Below are 19,426 nucleotides of genomic sequence, written 5' to 3'. Positions count from 1 at the left end.
GGAGATATTTGCATCCAAAGCGAGAAAAATGCGCAGCAAATTTGTAAAATGAAAAATTTTCCAGCCTTGGGGGTACGTTTTCTCCTTTTTTTATGCAAATATCTCGCTAAACTTTAGCATACATAGTTCCATTTGCAAATTTCATACTAATCAAATTTGTGATCGATTGACGCTAGTTTCGTCCAAATCTGTGAGCCTACGATTTTTCTATTTGCGTTTGGCTGGTCGTTCACATTTTAAAAATGTTATAAATATTGGTCGACAAGCCGACCTCGCTGTCATTCTTTTACTTCTGTGAGTGGAAAATTGATACAGAGAAAATTAAGTTCAATGCCTGCATGCAATGTAACGTGAACTTCAATTTCACAAATGCTTATTGTCTTTTGAATCGTGAATTTACCTAAAATTTTCTGACTAAAATATTCGCGTAATTTTTATTAGTGCATATTTATTTATTTGGTATGCATATGTAAATATTTCCTACACACACTACACGTTAATCAAATTTTTGGAAATGTACTTAAAGAGTGTGCATATTGGAGAATTAATGAATGGTTTTACTCCCACTCGAACGTGAATCCGCTCCCGGTGACGCTGGAGTCCGAGCCGAATGCGAGAAGAGCGAGTCCATCCGGAATGGTGAAACTTGGAGGGATCGTCGACCCGCAAAATCTACAAAAAAATAAATAAAACTTGAGTGAAATGATCACGTGCAAGAAATTACAGTGCATTTCTTGCAGTTTTTGGGGTAAAATGCATGTATGTAAAACTGGTAGAAATCAAGCCCTGAAAAATTTGTACTTGTTTTTCTAATCCAAACAATAATAGTGGCGTGCCTGTGTATGGTGTGTATTAGCATTACGTTAAACAAGCCTCAAGCCCGTCGTCTCAATAAAAATTTGGTGGTGGTATCTGAATGGATATGCGTAGCGATTTGCACCAGAGTATAAACCCAGATCGAACCGGGATAGCCTAAGTTCGACCTGAATGCCATAAGACTTTTCAGCATTGAGAACTGCATAATGGTAGCTGGAGGGGACAAACACAGAGCATGACGTTTTTTATTTAAAATAAAATTCGACCCAATTCCAAAAAAAGTTGTAATGTAATTGTAATATTTGTAATTTGTGATGAGCACAATTACTGAGATAATTGTTTGAGATAGTGCTGGTATTACAGTCACTCAAAACGACTTAATCAGTCCAAATTTACAACTGTGAAATTATTTTGAAGTTGACAAATTTTGTAAAGTGAAAATCAATTTCTACCGACTTTAATTTAGATAATTACTTAAAGATAGTGCTGGTATTACAGTCACTCAAAACAACTTAAGCAATTCAAGATTGAAATTGTGCAATCACTTTGACGTCAACACACTTTGTAAGGTATTGAACAGGAATTTTTTGCACCAATTACCGAGATAATTGATTAAAGATAGTGCTGGTATTACGGTCACAAACTTTTTACATTGAACAAAATTTTGAACCAAAAAAATGTGTGCGCTCCCTTCCATTCATTTTTAAATCTTAAAAGTTATCCGGCAACTTCAGATATCGAAATAGGTAAAGTTCGACCTGGATTTATACTCTGATTTGCACTTGATCTCACGATGCCCCCGACGGGTTAAACTAGCCCAAAGCCCGTCTACACGGGATAGTAAAGCCAAATAAGAAGTTGGTATTGTCCTACTCCAAGGAAGGATGTTGATGTGTTGTCTGTGTTATCATGTGGACTTCGTGCCCCTTTTCACATTACCCCAGACGAGCTCAACTTACCCCTTAACAAGACTTACTCCTTAATGTATTTTAACTACTCACCTGGCAACTTGCAGATACAGGTTGTCGAACCAAACGTACGTTCGGATAAAGTCGTACGAGCACTCAGAGTCAGATTCTAGATCGACCCGGGTAAATCGAATGGTCGGGGCGGGAGTGCCACTTCGCGCGAAGGTGAAGAGACGATGGTCGTCGTTGGGGTACTGACCCCCGCCGGCGGGATAAGTGAAGCTCCCATTCGCCGCGGTGATGGAGGCGTGACCGGCCAACGTGGTGGTAGCGGCGTCCCCGCTGGAGAAGAAATGGAGACTAAATCCTTGCTGGATCGGGATCTGGTTTTCGCTAACGATCAGCGTGACGAGAACGACGTTCGAGACGATGGTGTGGTTCTGACCGATGGTTGTGCTATGAGATTAAGGGATTAAGATTAAAATTAAGATTGCTGTGAGATTAAGGGATTAGGATTATGTAAAATTACGGTTGCTGTAAGATTAAGGGATTAAGATTAAAATTAAGATTGCTGTCAGATTAAGGGATTAGGATTATGTAAAATTAAGGTTGCTGTGAGATTAAAGGATTAGGGTTAAACTTAAGATTGCTGTGAGATTAAGTGATTAAGGTTATGTAAAATTAAGATTGCTGTGCGATTAAGGGATTAAGATTATGTAAAATTAAGGTTGCTGTGAGATTAAGGGATTAAGATTAAAATTACTATGAGATTAAGGGATTAAAATTAAAATTAAGATTGCTGTGAGATTAAGGGATTAAAATTAAAATTAAGATTGCTGTGAGATTAAGGGATTAAAATTAAAATTAAGATTGCTGTGAGATTAAGGGATTAAGATTAAAATTACTGTGAGATTAAGGGATTAAAATTAAAATTAAGATTGCTGTGAGATTGAGGGATTAAGGAATAAAGCAGGATATAGAATATCCTGCTTTATACTATGCTCCAAACAAAAATTTTTAAAATTTACTCAAGTTTGAGCAAAAAAGAGGCTGACACATCCAAAAGGTGAAAATTATCAAACGGTGTGCAAAATGTATCCAAAGTTGTGTAAAATTTGCATAATACAAAGGGTGGATAAATTTTGGACATTGTTGGACAAATTTTACCTTTTGGTTGTGTCATCCTCCTTTTTACTCAACCTTGAGCAAATTTTGCTCATCTTTATTTAGAGTGGATCCGAACAGCCAAAGGGACTAAATACTGCCCAAAATATTTTATAAATAGCGGAAATAATTTGAATTTTTTACACTCTTTGTTGAATGCCAGGTTCCGCGTTGGAGGAGTACGCGGTGAGGTAGATGCTGCTAGTGTTTCCAAGGCCGGAGGAGGTTAAGATGAAGCGTTGATGGTCGTAGGGGGCCTGGACCGTCCACAAGCACCGAGTTCCAGCAGGAATCGAACCCGAAACGAGGAAATCGAGCGCGGCGGAGGAAGTGTCAATCAAACCGCCGCATTCAGTGACTAATAAAGGAAAAATTGTGTGTAGTAAAAGAATAAATTTAAAAACAATGCATAAAAAATTAAAATTAGGCTAGAAATATATAACTTTTTCAACATTAGTAACAAAGGAGGATCAAAATAAATAAGATCTTTTACCCGTGTTAATGGGTTCTGGGTCTTCAGGGAAGGCCTGCTTTGTCCCTGGTGCACCTAAAATAATTTTAACAAGATAGTTATCACTTATGCAAATTGGTGTCACAGATAAATATTTATGCATATTTTTATTTTGAAAAGAACCAAAAACTGCGGCGACGCAGGCCAAAATATAGACGAGAGTAAAGCTTGGACTCATTTTGAAGGAAGGTGGCTGGAATTGACGACTGGACACGGACAAAGTTCTCAATGTGCTTATAAGTAAGTAACCCGAACAATGAGCCAATTTGATAACGAAAATATTTCAATTGTGCATTGCATATCACTCTTTGACCAAGCTGATATGTCTGACGCAAGTATTTATCTGCACAATTTTTCCCACTGGACAATTGACACACAATGCAAATTTGGTTATGAATGATTGTGATTAACCTAGTTAATTGTATAAATTGTTGACAAATCACATCACTTTTTACCGATAAGAACAAAGGGACATGTTTCGATGTATGTAGATATCAATCCATTTGGATTGATTTGGATCAATTTGTATAATTAATTAGTTTGATGGCATATGTATATACATAATTATTGCTTGTGACTGGATAAATATTTCTCGCCATGGGCACATGCAAAGTTGCAAAACTAAATGATTTTGTATATGTTTAGATGTGCAAATATTCATGAAAATTTGGAAATAATAATAATTGATTTATTGCATCATAGCCAACAGCCTTTGCCCATCATGAAAGGTTACATAATATTGATAATCATAATCATAAAATTGTAAAAATACATAGACAAAATTAATTATTGGTCGGAACATAGGTCGAAAATTTGAACATAGGTATGTGAATCCATGATTTCTAGACGTTTTTGGAAAACAGTAGAATACTAAATTAACAATGAATAACTTGTAAGTATTGAAGAACTTTTAGCCTTAATTGCATTTTTCTTGGAAATGAGATATGTAAATTTCACAAAAATAACAATTCTACGTGACGAGCATTCAGCATTATAATTATTTACCACCACTTGACGACTTATAATCTCCATATCAAGTTCTGGCATTCACACCTGCGAAATTGTATCAACCACCATCACCAGGGCTTATGTAGTCCCCGAGTTTTTAGAGTTTGGATGAAAAATACGGCTTAAAATAAGCTTTCGCCCTACAATGCGGTTTAAGTACTTATGCATTTGCAGAATAGATGCATTTAAAATCCATGCAAAAGTGCAAATGTGAGAATGGGGCAGAGATAAAAATAGAATGAGACAAGATGTGAAAAATAATCTCATCCTTGTGTGGCTGGGACCATTACGAAGCTGATTTTCTTAATCGTTGTCACTCGGTTTTAAAGTAAATGCATATTTAATAAAAATACTACAATTCATTGCCCCCTCTTGGGGGGGAGTTATTCTGTAAAAGAATATTTCGCAAAAAAGTGTTGTGGAATTAGAGACAGTAAGTGTTTAGCAATACATTTAAATATTGATTAAAAATAATATGTGACAAGTTTGCTCAAATTATAAACATGTTAAATACCAGGTTTACAAATTGCAATTGTGGTTTTATAATAATCCGAGGGAAGATATGTGTTTATGGACTTTTAGCTTTTTCATTTGATAATGACTAGTGGTCAAATTTTGTTGTAAGTCAGGTTTTAATGGTCTGCAGTATTTAGGAATATTATCACAATTCATTGAAAAAATAAAAATATGTAGGGTACATCTTTTAGATATGTGTTTATAAAAATTTATTTATCGAATTTTGTAAATATTTGGACGAGTTTTTTCTACAAGAAGTGTAACGACATAAAATCCAGAACATTTAATTCAAATGTACAAATTTATCGAAAATTTATATTTTTATATTTTTTTTTCTACATATGTACAAATATGTATTTCGTCCCCCAGTCCCTGTCCCCCAGAAGACCGATAAGGTGAAGAATTTGACAACATGGGTCAAGTCACGGGTTGCTAGGTGGCTAGTGGGCCAGACCGCCCCCCCGCCACGACAAAAACGACCTCCCGCCAAGCCCCCTCGAGTGATTGAGAGTGTCGCCAAGAAAGTTGAGGCCAAGTTGGCAGATGGCGATGTCCGGGGAGCAATTCGACTGGCCTGCTCAGATGACACGATTGCCCCCATGACCCAGGAAACGATTGATGCGCTAATCGCCAAGCACCCGCCACATCCGGAGCCTACAAATTATCCCGTACCGCCAAAGAATTCAGTGGAACCAGCAGCGGTGGAGGTGCTTGAGGTCACTACAGCCATCGCCAGCTTCCCGCCAGGATCGGCGGGAGGTCTGGACTCCCTCCGCCCACAAATTTTGAAAGATATTATACCTCGCACCACATCAGCTGGGGGTGGGGACAAAGGGAGGAGCAGAAGCAGCGGCACATGCGGCCCGCATTTACTGGGGCTACAAGCACACAACAGCCAAGGCCTTCTTGAAATTGGATTTCTCAAATGCTTTTAATGAGATTCGGCGGGACACGATTCTTAGCATTATTCTTCAAAGGTTCCCCTCAATGTTCAGTTTTTTATCGCAGGCTTACTCCTCCCCATCTCAACTATTTTATGGGGACACACCCATCTCCTCCCGCCGCGGGGCCCAACAAGGAGATCCGATAGGTCCCGCACTTTTCGCCCTGGTCGTCCAGCCCATCATCCTTGCTATCGAAACTGAGCTGAATCTGTGGTACTTGGATGATGCCACTCTAGCGGACACTCCAGAAAAAGTTCTCGAGGCATTAGATACAATTGTTCGCATGGGAGCGGACGTCGGGCTTCTTCTCAATACCGCCAAATGTGAGGTTGGTGTGCTTGGAGCGGACGACCATACCCGCTCTAAAATTTTGGAGCGGTTCCGACAGGCGGCGCCAGGGATACAGGAGATATCCCCCGCAACCGCCGTCCTGCTTGGCGCCCCGCTTACTGACGAGGCCATCGAGTCGGTGGTGGGGACAAAGACCGACCAACTTGCCAAACTGGGCGCCCGACTCCTTGAACTCTCCTCCCACTCTGCGTTTTTCCTCCTTCGGGCGTCCATCTCTACACCCCGCCTTATTTATTTTTTGCGGTGTGCCCCGACTTGGCGGAGATTCGACGCCCTCACCCTGTATGACGCCAAACTCAAGGAGTCAATGGAGGGGATCCTCAACTGCTCACTTTCCCCGCAATCTTGGCTTTAGTCCTCCCTTCCCGTCGGCGATGGCGGCTTGGGGGTTAGGCACGCTGTTGACGTGGCGATTCCGTGTTTTCTCGCGTCCGCTTACAGTGTCCTCCCCCTTGTAGAACGCCTACTCCCCCCATACCTCCATGGCACCGACACCGCATTGCAAGAAGGAGAAGAGAGATGGAATCCAATGGGACCCGCAGAATTTCCCCCGCCGGAAGTTAGAGGTTTTCAGGCCTCGTGGGAGGTGCCTCAGCAAGAGGCCGCTATCAACCACCTCAGAAATAGAGCATCCACTCCAGAGGATAAAGCTCGTCTCCTTGCCATGGGACAACCGCATGTGGGGGCGTGGCTCAATGCCGTACCTTCGCCACAACTTGGGATGCTACTCCCAAATGAGACGTTTCGCATCGCTTGTGCCCTCCGTCTTGGATGCGACGTCTGCCACTCCCATAAATGTCCATGCGGAGCTATGGTCACATCAAAAGGCTACCATGGCCTGAGCTGCAAAAGTAGTGCGGGGCGTCATTCCCGCCATGCCGCAGCAAATGACGTGATTTGGAGAGCTCTTCGTTCCGCCGGAGCCCCCACCATTAAAGAGCCAGCCGGTTGTTCCCGGCCAGACGGGAAGCGCCCTGACGGACTGACATTGGTTCCATGGGCAAGAGGGCGGCCCCTGGTATGGGACTTTACGTGTGTCGACACTTTTGCACCGTCTTACCTCCCCCAAACCTGTGTTCATCCTGGTGCGGCAGCCGAGAGGGCGGAGGACAGAAGACAAAAAGGTACGAAGACCTTCTGGACAGATTCCTCTTTGTTCCCGTAGCCGTTGAAACAACTGGAGTATGGGGCAAGGAGGGCCTGTCCCTTATCAAAGAAATAGGGACAAGGATCACAGCCCTCACGGACGAGAAGAGAGCAACGAATTTTCTCATCCAAAGAATTAGTATTGCAGTTCAACGCGGAAATGTGGCCGCGATTTTAGGATCTCTGCCAGCAGGACGAGAGCTGGATGAGGTTTTTTATCTTTAGGACGACAACAATTAGAGGAATTTTTTTAATATTCAGATAGGGAAATTTATGTACCGCGCTGGTTAGCTTTTTCGAAATAAATGTATGTAAAATGAACATGGAAAGAACAATAATAAATTTAGACGTAATTGTATTTCGTACATATTTTGTCTTTTCGCAAATATTAAAAGCATACATATTTTAGGAATTTTTCGAAAATATGTAAATGCATATTCGCCCTCTGATGATGATGGGGGTACTCACGTTAACTTTCTAATTCACACATACATATCTCAACAAATTTATGGTATCGTTTACTACTTACGCAAATACATATTAATAACCTGGTTTAACAAAAAGTGCTCACTTGTCTGGATAAACTTTGGAATACGAATCCCATGCAAAAATATCTTTCTATTTGGCAAAACGTTTGCAAGATTTAGAAACGTTGTTTTTAATTACATACGTGCTGACAAATTTAATAAAAATTTTCGATAAATTTGTACATTTCAATTTAATGTTTTGGATTTTATGTCGTTACACTTCTTGTAGAAAAAACTCGTCCAAATATTTACAAAATTCGATAAGTAAATTTTTATAAACACATATATGTGTTTATAAAAATTTAGATATATATTTAGATAAATATTTAGATAATTAGATATATCTAAAAGATGTGCCCTACATATTTTTATTTTTTCAATGAATTGTGATAATATTCGTAAATACTACAGACAATTAAGACCCGATTTAAATACAACAAAGACGATTTCCATGAGCTATCAGCAGTAAAAAACATGATATTTTATTTTACGGTGTTTTAGCTCAAAAACCTGTTCACCAGGATTGAACTATTCGATTTAATCAGTTTTTAAAATTTGCATGACCCCCTACGTGTAATGGCATGGGCGACAGCACTACCTTTTTCGACAAAACTTGTCAACTTTCTCCCTTCGTTGTGAAGCAACCAAAAGGCCCACTGCGGGCAAACTTCGCATGGACAATCCCCAGGGCATGCTTTAGGGTCGTCCGGATGCGCTAGGCCCTATTCGTACTCTATGACCTTAAAATGACATGAGGTCAACTTACAAAGTTGACTCATTCATCACTATTCTTGCAATCGCTACTATTTCTTCAATCCTGGACAGATTTTCTTCATATTTGGTACAAACTGATCTGAATGGATTGTATTATCATATTCGTCAAAAATTTTGAACTTTTTCCAAGGTCACCAAATTTTGCGCACTAACCGCAAAGGTCAGTAGGCCAAGTCTCACATAACCCCATAAGTGGGGTATCGTTGGAAAGGTCTTGGCGGGAGGTCTTTTGATCAGAATATATATACCTTATGGGGTCTGGGACCACGCCCTAGTTTTCTAGAGATCGATGAGTAATATTGAGTTTTCAGCAATCTACTACTATGTTAGCCCTCAATCTGCTCCTGTGTTAACGCCTGTATACGTGGAAAAATTATATTTATCAGTCTCTATAATATCAGGGTGTGGTCCCAGACCCCACAAAGTATATATATTCTGAATCCTCCCGCCAAGACCTTTCCAACGATACCCCACTTATGGGGTTATGTGAGACTTGGCCTACTGACCTTTGCGGTTAGTGCGCAAAATTTGGTGACCTTGGAAAAAGTTCAAAATTTTTGACGAATATGATAATACAATCCATTCAGATCAGTTTGTACCAAATATGAAGAAAATCTGTCCAGGATTGAAGAAATAGTAGCGATTGCAAGAATGAGTCAACTTTGTAAGTTGACCTCATGTCATTTTAAGGTCATAGAGTACGAATAGGGCCTAGCGCTTCCGAACGAGCCTAAAGCATGCCCTGGGGATTGTCCATGCGAAGTTTGCCCGCAGTGGGCCTTTTGGTTGCTTCACAACGAAGGGAGAAAGTTGACAAGTTTTGTCGAAAAAGGTAGTGCTGTCGCCCATGCCATTACACGTAGGGGGTCATGCAAATTTTAAAAACTGATTAAATCGAATAGTTCAATCCTGGTGAACAGGTTTTTGAGCTAAAACACAGTAAAATAAAATATCATGTTTTTTACTGCTGATGGCTCATGGAAATCGTCAAAATTAATTTTTCAAAATTTATGTGTTTTTTCTTTTCTAGCGGTCCAGAGTCAAAAGCAGTGGAGGCGACGAAATCTAGGCAATCTAAAGCGTACTTTTTTAGTGGTGGTATTAAGAGATTTTGCAGGAAACTTGTGTAACGCGTACGTATGTACAATGTACATAAGTAAATATGTGGTTTTAAAAATGTTTTCTTATAAATATTTATGTTTCTGCAATTTTATTATATTCATTCGAATACTTGTTCTTAGAGTGGAGAGACTGGCAACTGGTCATAGTAAGACGACGTAATCGTCAACAACTCTATAAAATTTATTTTGTATTTTAATTCCCCGTCAGCGCGCCAACCGAGGAGGATTTGCTCGGGCACGAGCTCCTCTAAATTTATTTAATTTTTATTCTAATTTTAATAAATTTAATTGGTAATATCTTCGATTATAGTTGGAAATGTGTGAAAATCCCTCATCGTCAAGCTGAACAACTATTTCAGCCAAAAAATTGCATTTTAAATCTTTATTTTAGAAAATTAGAATTACCAGGTGGCTTTTGCCTGTCCACTCGGTTGGTTGGGGAATCAAAATTGGTTTGTATTTCAAAATTAGGTTGGTTTTTTGGTGCAATTTTTCCAACAAAAATAGTTTTAAGTAAGTAAGCTTAAGTTGACATAAATTATAATTGGCTAATGATTTGGAATTGTAATATTGTATCTAAATTTACAACTTAACCAGACTTGGTATGCAACCAAATTTGTCGCGTTCCTTAGAGCTGCGAGATGGTTATGTTTGTTCATCTTGCTAAATTATTAATTTGTTGGTAGAAGTATTGGCTTAGAGAGGATGTAAACTGACGAAACTAGGCAAGTAAGTTACTTTAATTTGTTAAAATGTTTAATTTAGAGCCTCGTTCTCTAGTGTTAAGCATAAAATTTTGTATTTCTTGTACTAATAAGCCAGTATAATAAAGCGTTCATTCATTCATTCATTCTAACGGCTGGGACAACGATGGATTACTCGTTCCATTAAGTATTAGGATAATTACATTTATTTAACGTGTACAGGAGGGTGGTTGAATTTCATGCTAGAATGAAAACTTTTTAGATGGGAAAATTCGTAAATTTCCATTTATTGCCCAAAATTTTGTCTCTAAAATTCAGCACTTTAAGGATTTTCGTCATCAGTTTTGATCATAATTATAAAAATCGCAATCCAAAATCTTGTAACTAATGGAGATTTAAGGGTATTTCCTGTTAAAAAATTTTCCATTGCATTGCAGCGTAACATTTAGACCACCCTGAATGTAGGCTTTATGTATAGAAATTTATAAATGTCTTAAGTTCAGAAATTCATAAAAGGGGGAAAGTACTTTTACAAATGTGTAGGAGTGTAGTTTGGACACATTTTAGTATTCAAGGATTCTGGATTATAAAACTTTCTAGCGTATCAAAACTCTGTAAATATCTAGTTGTCGAACTAGATATCCTTAATTTTCCTGAAGGGAAAAGGAAAATTAGATATTTTTACGGAATGTGTTAATTCCCAGCGTCAATTTTACATGCATTGAAGGAGGAGGCACTCTCCTTACGTGAAATGCCCCGCCGTGATATTCGGCTCAATTTTTGATATGTTGTACATCTCGACATGCTGAACAAAAATGTATTGGTCGCTAAGCCCTAAGTGACCTGGTTCGACCAGAAATAGAGGTCAAAGGTCAGTGCACTTTTTTGCTCCAAAACCCAATAAACCGTATATTTTTGGAAAGCTACGGACCTCACCAGTCCGAATATACACCAAACTGTGGTCAAAGGTAAACCCATGACCTTTCGAGGTCAACCCCTGACCTTTGGAGGTCAACCCTTAACCTTTTAGTGCCCTTTCCCTGCATGGGTGCAGTCATCCGATCAGAAGTATACTCTGGCCACTTCTCCCCAAAAATCTCACCTTAGCCCAAAGACATACTTCACCTTAAAAGGTTAAGGGTTGACCCCCAAAGGTCAAGGGTTTACCTTTGACCACATTTTGGTGTATATTCGGACTGGTGAGGTCTGTAGCTTTCCAAAAATATACGGTTTATGGGGTTTCGAGCGAAAAAGTGCACTGACCTTTGACCTCTATTTCCGGTCGAACCAGGTCACTTAGGGCTTAGGGACCAATATATTTTTTGTTCAGCATGTCGAGATGTACAACATATCAAAAATTGAGCCGAATATCACGGCGGGGCATTTCACGTAAGGAGAGTGCCTCCTCCTTTGATAAATTTCTGACGATTGTGTAATGCGAGAAGAGCAAAAGGGCAATATGACAGGTACTTCTGTTTAGTCCGTATTTCGGAAGACAAGGTGGAAAGCTTGCCAATTGTATGGGCAGGATATTCCAATTAAAAATAATTTTTTGTGTGCGTGAGTCAGAAGGACAAGAAAGGACAGGACTGTTTACGACAAGGCTTTGAGGTGTATATTCGCAATTTGGAGTCGGAGGAGTACTCGAAACTTATATTTCTCAAATCGCACTGGGTCTAAAAGAATAAAAGCTAAGATTAATTTTCTATACAATTTCAAAGGAGCAGAATACATAATTTCTTACCTCAACATTAATCATTTTGAAGTGGAGTTTGCAAAAAACCATAGCTGAAACTGTATCAGCAGAACTGGTGTAAAGTTGTAAATTGTGAATGAATAATTTGTGGGATGAGCCATTTATAAATTGAAAGAACAATGAACTTTAGGTGGTTAGGTTATTTTTGAGCAATCCAAGACCATTTCGATTTTTAGCTTTTGAGGAAGTTCCAGTCCACTAGATTTTTATGTTTCGGGGTTTTGATCTCTATTTTCACGTGTTTCTTTATTTCTGTGGGTAGAGAGACAAAAAAAACTCTTAGAAAAATTCATTTGGTTGGCCTCAATACATAATGCAAATATGTATAAGCATTAATGGCAAATTTGAATTATTTGGTATCTTAATTTAAAAGAAGGGCATTTCCAACTGATCGGATTTTGAATTGCTTTATTAACCAATTATGCGACCGGTTTCGCTATTAGTTTAGCTTCATCAGGCTAAAATGCATAAAAAGTTACAGTAAATAAATAAGTAAATTAAAATTAAAATTAAAATCAATCTGCCATTGAGAAAAAAATATATTACCGTATTGGTTTTTGAGAAATATTGGTATTTTAGTTGTTAGTTTTACATGTTTACTGGTAGGATTTCACAATATAACTAAAAGTTGACTGGTCATTTACAATAATTTTGCAGACAATTTACCTTTTTGAATGAGATAACAAAATGTAGATTAGATATGATATTTTTGTATTGAGTATGAATTGACTTTTCCTTTTCTTTTTGTACAAAATCAGTTAATACATTTCCTATTCCATACATATTCTTGTAGTAAGGTAGAACGAGATATATTTTTTGGTTTGGGACTGGGGTACAAAAAGGGACCGTATTATATTTACGTAAAAATAGACTAGAAATAGACTATCTAATAATTGACATGTCCCATCGTACTGACTTAGATTTTTGCCAAGTTTTAGTCAATCGACAAAATCGATATAATCTTCAAAAACCTTGCAAAGAAAGATTTAAGAATTGTTGAGCTGATAATGGGCTTGGTCAACACTTCCTCTCGCTTTAACACTATTTTTTACAAGGCAATTTGTCTGTATCCAAAGTCTCGTCAGGTTCTATTTCCTCGTCGAAGTTTGATGATCTCCGATATTCGTCGACTAGACAGGTCAGCAGCCATGTAACCTTGTGGTGTAGCTCGGCCCAGCAGGAATAATTTGCGTTGGGTACCGGTTGTCGAGTAATATAATTGATTCCTTCCATTAGTGCATGCTCTACGATAAAATAGAATTCATACATAAATTTCAAACTTGAAGATCTACATATTGTATGAAAGTAAGGTACACTTTCATTAAACTTAAACGTTTTATCAAACTAGGGAGGCAAGGTAGCCTAACCCTTTCTGAAAAAGGTAATCGATTCATTAAAAGATACTGTCTCAAATTACCATTCTGCATGATTTATCGTAACGTTACTTGGATGATTCAATGCTGATTATTATAAATTTCATGACTCAAATGAGATACTCGCACGTCAGTTTTTAAATGTTGAATAAATAATATTGCTAAACATTTTCGTGACGAAGGAGGATATCCTTGACCTACATATCTTTTTTTGGTTTTTGCTTATAGACATTTGCCGCGAGTTCAGAGGTAGTCCCTTGAGAGTACATAGTTACTTGATGCGCTCTTCGACATTCATGCCAGCCTTCATACGTTCCAAAAGGGGTAAAACCGTGTAGATATAGTTAAGGGCTGACCCACACTTACCCCCTGAGAAGTAGGGTTTCGTAGTCGTATTGCAAAAATTTTCTTGAGTTTCTGTGATATTGCTTCAATATCTGTGTGAGGATCTGTCCAAACTAAATCAGCTTCCCTAGAAGTCTTCTTTAATCGCTTGGCTTGCGCATGACATTACATCGCATACCATGCTTTTGCTCCTGCATCCAAATATTGGAAAAACGCAATTTAACTGCTTCGGCCCAGCCATAAGAAATTGCCAATAATTCATATCGTGGGAGAAATTCCTTACTACATAGATTACTATCGAACTGGACTCTAAGTTGTGCAAACGGTGGGAAATAATGTGTAGGATTGGACATGGTGAATGGTTCTGAAATAGCGGTACGGGAGTTAGGTTTCGTTAGAAGACAGGCTAAATTTAAACAAGTATTTGGTATTAAAAAGAATCAAAAGATTTGAAGGGAAAATATTTAATTTATGTATGGAAACGTTGTTTTAGCTGGTTTATTTGTTGGTAGATGCCTCCACAGTTATACGTAGTACAACACACCATATTATGCAAATATGCGTTAATCGTTACCCCGCAATCCGAATTAGCTTGTATTAAAAAATTAAATTTCCTTCAATCAATTGTTTTGCTACTAAAATTGATGGCAATTTAAAAATTTAAAACTTAAATTTAAAACAAGTAGCAATTCTGTTAATCCAGTGGGAAAATATTTCCCACTGGAGGTAAAATAGCAGTAGTATTAAAGCTTCTTGTGCTGTTTGGGGCTCATAAAACTAGAAAAAATAATTTATTCATGTTCGGGGATTAATTTGTCGAACATTCGCATTTGACGACTACGCTATGAGATCCATAAGTGGCTCTTGATCTTAACGTAATTTAATGTTAATATGATGCTTGCCCTATATTTTGGTTCACAACAAATGCTCTCGGGTAATCAAATCTAATGCTGCGGACGAAATTCCAATAATTCTGTCTATAATTGTCTCACGTTTTTGGTTGTTAGTGGGCAAACTTTTCCACCTAAATAGTTCAATGGGCTTCTTATTAAATACGACGAAAATGCAATTTTGTTTAAAATGTATTTCTGCAGAATTGCGGATATAATTATCTTGGTTAGAACAAACTACAAACTACTATTAGTGGAATTTTTGCCTCCACTCGGTGACCATGATTGAGGTGAAATCTATGGGAGTGGCGGGGTTATGGCAGTTCTTCCCCTTTATTTGCTGGAATTGCCTCTTCCTCCGGTCAAATCGAAGAGAAGTAAACATGAGGTTTAGGAATTGACACTGTGATTAGTCCTAAAATGTGGGTTCGGACTGAGTGAGTTCTGGTAAATGTAGGTTCAATTTTGCGAATAGGTTGAGCAATGTCCATTATCTTCAGCTTTATTTGATGTAATTCCCGGTTGTAAGTTATCATGGAGTGTTGACTGGATCCGTTTGTCGGCAGAATTATCAGTTCCCTGTCAGGGATTATGATTGTTTCCACGTCGAGTCATAAAATTATTTTCATGAATAGAACAATTGTGGGAAGGTACCTTCGCAAATGTCATGAATAAATTTGTCAAATTTATTAGGCGACTATGACGATAGATTTGCTTGTTATGTTGGTCACGTGCACTTATGTATGCAAACTACTGTAAAGTATACGGTAGAGCAAGGAAATAGGTTTGTTTTTATGTCTAAAAATCCGTAACTTTATTGACTTTGTGTGCATTTGTTAATAAGGTTTTTATGAAATGCATGGACTATTTTTAACTCAAAGTTCCTGATCAATTTAATATTCTAGATATTACTCAATTAACTTAGCAAAATGCTCCCTGTTTTCGTGAAACACTGCGGGTAACTGGTGCATAAAAGCTTGCTTTGTTTCTCATCTTTACATAAATAAACTCCACCTCCAATTTCATACATAGATAATTATAATTAAAAGTAGATTATGTTTAAGGTTACAAAACTGGATAAGGGCATTAAATTAACTGGTATTTGGTATTTACCACGTATTTATTATGCGGACTAAGTAATGGTTATCTAAATACCTCCAAGTACATAATTGATAATTATAATTATAATTAAAAGTAGATTATTATTATTAAGTTCAAGAAAATTGCATAAAATTGACTAGTATTTAATATTTATTTGTTATTTAGTATGCGGACTAATTGTAAGTTAACGGTTATCTCATACATTATTTATGTATGCAATTAAATATTTTAGCTAATTAGAGTTACATAAATTAATAACTATGTGTGTACATACATACATACATCTAAATATTTATTTTATACTCTGTAAATATATCACACAGTCGCACATGTAGGCTCGAATTAGTAAATAAATAAACCGTTGCAAACGAAATGTAGCAAAGGGGTGAAAACACACGGAATTGTCTTTGTGGCACGCCACAACGTCTTTCTGCACTTTCCCGTCATTGTCTCACAGCACCCCACATCTCGTTTTGACTCATTTCGACACCCCACCCGCGTACTTCAGAGGTCGACGGCGCCGATCTCACGCCGCCGCGCCGCCATACGCCGATGCATTTTACGCGCCGCCGCCGCCGAAAAATTTGATTTCCTATTCCTTTAACATTGCCACGCCGCGCCGCGGCGACGACGCCGCCGAAAAATCACCAAAAACTGGCGCCGCCGCCGCAGAAAACTTGTCGGCGTCGACCTCTGGCGTACTTTTAGCGTACACAACCATACCTTTCAATAGACACCCCACATGACAAAAGTCACTTTTTCGACATTCGACACCTCCCACACGGTCATGGGGTCATCTCACGTCGAAATGGTGGCGATTTCTGAAATCCCCGTCCAAAAATGCGTCTAGAACGGTAGAAACAAAAAATTCGGCACGTTTGACCGTTGACGTCATCACCGTGGCGCCGGGACCTTACGACCTACAACATTCATCTTCGAACCCATCCCGTCCCCAAAAATTAGAAACACGTTGGCGAACACCGGATGTCGAAATTCGAATCCGTTCTAAAGTTATCGTGGATACGGACAGAGAGACGGACGGACGGACAAGACATTTCCATAAAGGGGTTTTCACCCTTTAATAAATGGAATGGATTACATAATACGGGTTAACAATTCATTGTTGGGACGTTGGTTAAAGGACTTCTGTATCGTTTTTTTTATGTATATTTATGGAAGATTGGCATCAGAGCGGATAGGTCAATTATTTACATACATATGTAGTCCGTATTAATGCTTCCAGTTGCTTTACGTCAGAATTGAAAAATAAATCAGCACATTATTTTTCTAATTTATTCATGTACCTACACAGGAATGTTTGATCCATGACAATGGAGGTCTCCCAACGTATGCTCACAGATTTTTGACCAAGTTGGTGTGAATGGATCACAAACTAAATTAGTATGAAATTTGCAAATTTGCAGGTTTGGCGGAGATATTTGCATCCAAAGTGGGAAAAATTCGCAACAAATTTGGAAAATGAAAAACTTGCCAGGCTTGGGGTGTGTTTTCTCCTTTTTTATGCAAATATATCAGCCAAACCTGCGCATTGGCAGATTGTGCCATTTGCAAATTTCATACTAATTATATTTATGATCGATTGACACCAATTGTGTCCAAAAACTGTGAGCATACGTTGGGAGACCTCCATTGTAAATTGGCAGGGACTAAAGTGCATATTTACACATGCACTTTTTTGCATATTACATATTAACACAATGCGTGCATACATACATATTTTAGCATGACTGTGAAAACCGGATTAAAATAAACCTTCCCCCCTGCAATGCGATTTTTAGGTAACTTGAGCATCTCCAAGACCTGATGTACATACATACACACATATGTTAAATTCGAGTATTTAAAAATGAAACGTGGGGATGGGGGAGAGATAAAAATAGAACGGGAAAAAAGATGTCGAAACGAATCTTTTCGTGTGGTTTGGAACAGTCGTACATTGATTTTTGGACTCATTTTTAGTCAGTTAGTTCGGGTCCTAAGTAGAATTTCAAAATATTTTAAGTCTTGATCCATCTTTGCAACTTTTATTTTATTGTGTTGGGGGGGGGTTCAAAAAAATTCATTTCCTACCAAAGTGTGGAACCAATAATTTTCTTTCAACGGGAGAAAGTAAGTTGTTATTAAATTAATAAGTGTATTTATAGCGTGAGCAAGAATCGTGCCTGAAATTGACCCCGTGATTATTACTTAGGGTACGGACGAAATATAAATTTCATGCACAAAAGCTCTAATATAATGAATTTAATTATTTACACAAAGAGACAAATTAAAGTTATATGAGACGGTGGGTGTGTATTTAATTACACATTTTTAATTTGATTATGAATTTTGTGCGTGTGTTCCCTAACTCAAAGGCTACACAAATTTCCAAATATTTTTAACCATTTAGCCTACTCACGTCAAACTTCGCATATCTCACAAATTGAGCATGGCAACATAACTTGCAAAGTTTTCCGAGATATGCGAGATTTCGCAAAAATTTGCTGGGAAACCATGGGAATTAATTCGCAAATTTACTCAGCAATTGGACACGTTCCAATTTCACAAAATTATGTCGTAAACCCATCCACATTTACGCCAGCAAGAGAAATTAAAGAAATCCATGAAAAAAATACCAAAATATGTGGTTTTCAATAGATTTGCGAGATTAGAGAGATTTGCGAAGTCATATTTTGCGAATCCCCTCGCGACAGGGACATTTTCATCTTCGCAAATTTGTTAAATGAGTTGCGATGCGAAATAAGAAGTTGTCAAGAGTACGCCAATTGATTCCTTCATCTTTCTTGGTTTTCAGACACGTAAATATTTTAAACATTTCGTTGCTATTTGAAAACATGTGTACATGTTTTCGTACATATTTTGTAAATATGAAACTCATATTTTGGCGATTTTTCGCAAATATTTACAAATCCACCCTCTTGTGATAATTGGAGTACTCACGTTGAAGTATTTTTTCCAAAGAATAAGTTATTAAGCTGTTAAACAAAACATTCTAATTGGCAAAGATATATGTAATCCTGAACAAAAATCCCATAGCTTATTTCAAAAATGTTTTTAATTACATCATGATTTTGCAAAATTTGCAATCAGCGTTGTGAATACTAAAATTTGAAGCGTAATAATTCATAGCAAAATTTAGCGGATTTTTAATATTTATGTCATTTTCTAGTGGTCAAGAATGAAAGTGGTGGGGAAGACTAGATCAAGAAAAAAGTCAAGTGTGGCATCAGAATTTAAAAAAACAAGAACAAAAGGTTGCAAAATGTATATGCAAATCCTCGGACAATGGAAATTACGTTGTCTATAATCCATGCGTTTATTGACTACTTTTATTTCGCGTACGTAGAACCAGCTTATCACCTTGTGTCAACGGGCAGGCCGAAAATGCAAAGCAAATGCAGAGACTTATTTATGAGGAATTCATGCGACTCTTGTGGGTATGAAGACTTT

General features: G+C 37.9%; 1 protein-coding gene and 1 long non-coding RNA gene across 3 annotated transcripts in view; one reads left to right on the top strand and one right to left on the bottom strand.

Annotated features, from left to right (window-relative positions):
* Positions 1–406: 406 nt before the first annotated feature.
* Positions 407–3,675, bottom strand: LOC110856589 (cubilin). The gene is made up of 5 exons (XM_022105075.2): positions 3,523–3,675; positions 3,382–3,435; positions 3,033–3,246; positions 1,818–2,180; positions 407–672 (listed from the first exon to the last, which is right to left on the bottom strand). The coding sequence occupies exons 1-5, from the start codon at positions 3,575–3,577 to the stop codon at positions 558–560; spliced, it is 801 nt and encodes a 266-aa protein (XP_021960767.1). The 5' UTR covers positions 3,578–3,675; the 3' UTR covers positions 407–557.
* Positions 3,676–17,919: 14,244 nt separating this feature from the next.
* Positions 17,920–19,426, top strand: part of LOC110856642 — a 31,910-nt gene continuing 30,403 nt past the window's right edge. The window contains exons 1-3 of one of the 2 annotated variants that reach the window (XR_004836327.1): positions 17,920–18,085; positions 19,146–19,230; positions 19,323–19,413. This is a non-coding gene — a long non-coding RNA (uncharacterized LOC110856642). Of the gene's footprint in view, positions 18,086–19,145; positions 19,241–19,322; positions 19,414–19,426 lie in introns of both variants that reach the window. The other variant, XR_002548595.2, reaches the window with a different exon arrangement.

The sequence above is a fragment of the Folsomia candida genome, unplaced genomic scaffold, assembly GCF_002217175.1.
Source record: "Folsomia candida strain VU population unplaced genomic scaffold, ASM221717v1 Fcan01_Sc016, whole genome shotgun sequence".
Lineage (NCBI taxonomy): Eukaryota > Metazoa > Arthropoda > Collembola > Entomobryomorpha > Isotomidae > Folsomia > Folsomia candida.
The sequence above is the reverse complement of the archived record's forward strand: the minus strand, read 5'-3'. Positions and strand labels throughout refer to the sequence as shown.

What these genes read in the sequence shown, in the direction of transcription:
- LOC110856589 (XM_022105075.2), bottom strand. Translation starts at nt 3,577, where the DNA reads ATGAGTCCAAGCTTTACTCTCGTCTATATTTTGGCCTGCGTCGCCGCA. An exon ending in CCCAGAACCCATTAACACGG is followed by an intron (nt 3,247 to 3,381) that starts GTAAAAGATCTT and finishes TTCCTTTATTAG; the next exon opens with TCACTGAATGCGGCGGTTTG. An exon ending in CTGTATCTGCAAGTTGCCAG is followed by an intron (nt 673 to 1,817) that starts GTGAGTAGTTAA and finishes ATTTTTTTGTAG; the next exon opens with ATTTTGCGGGTCGACGATCC.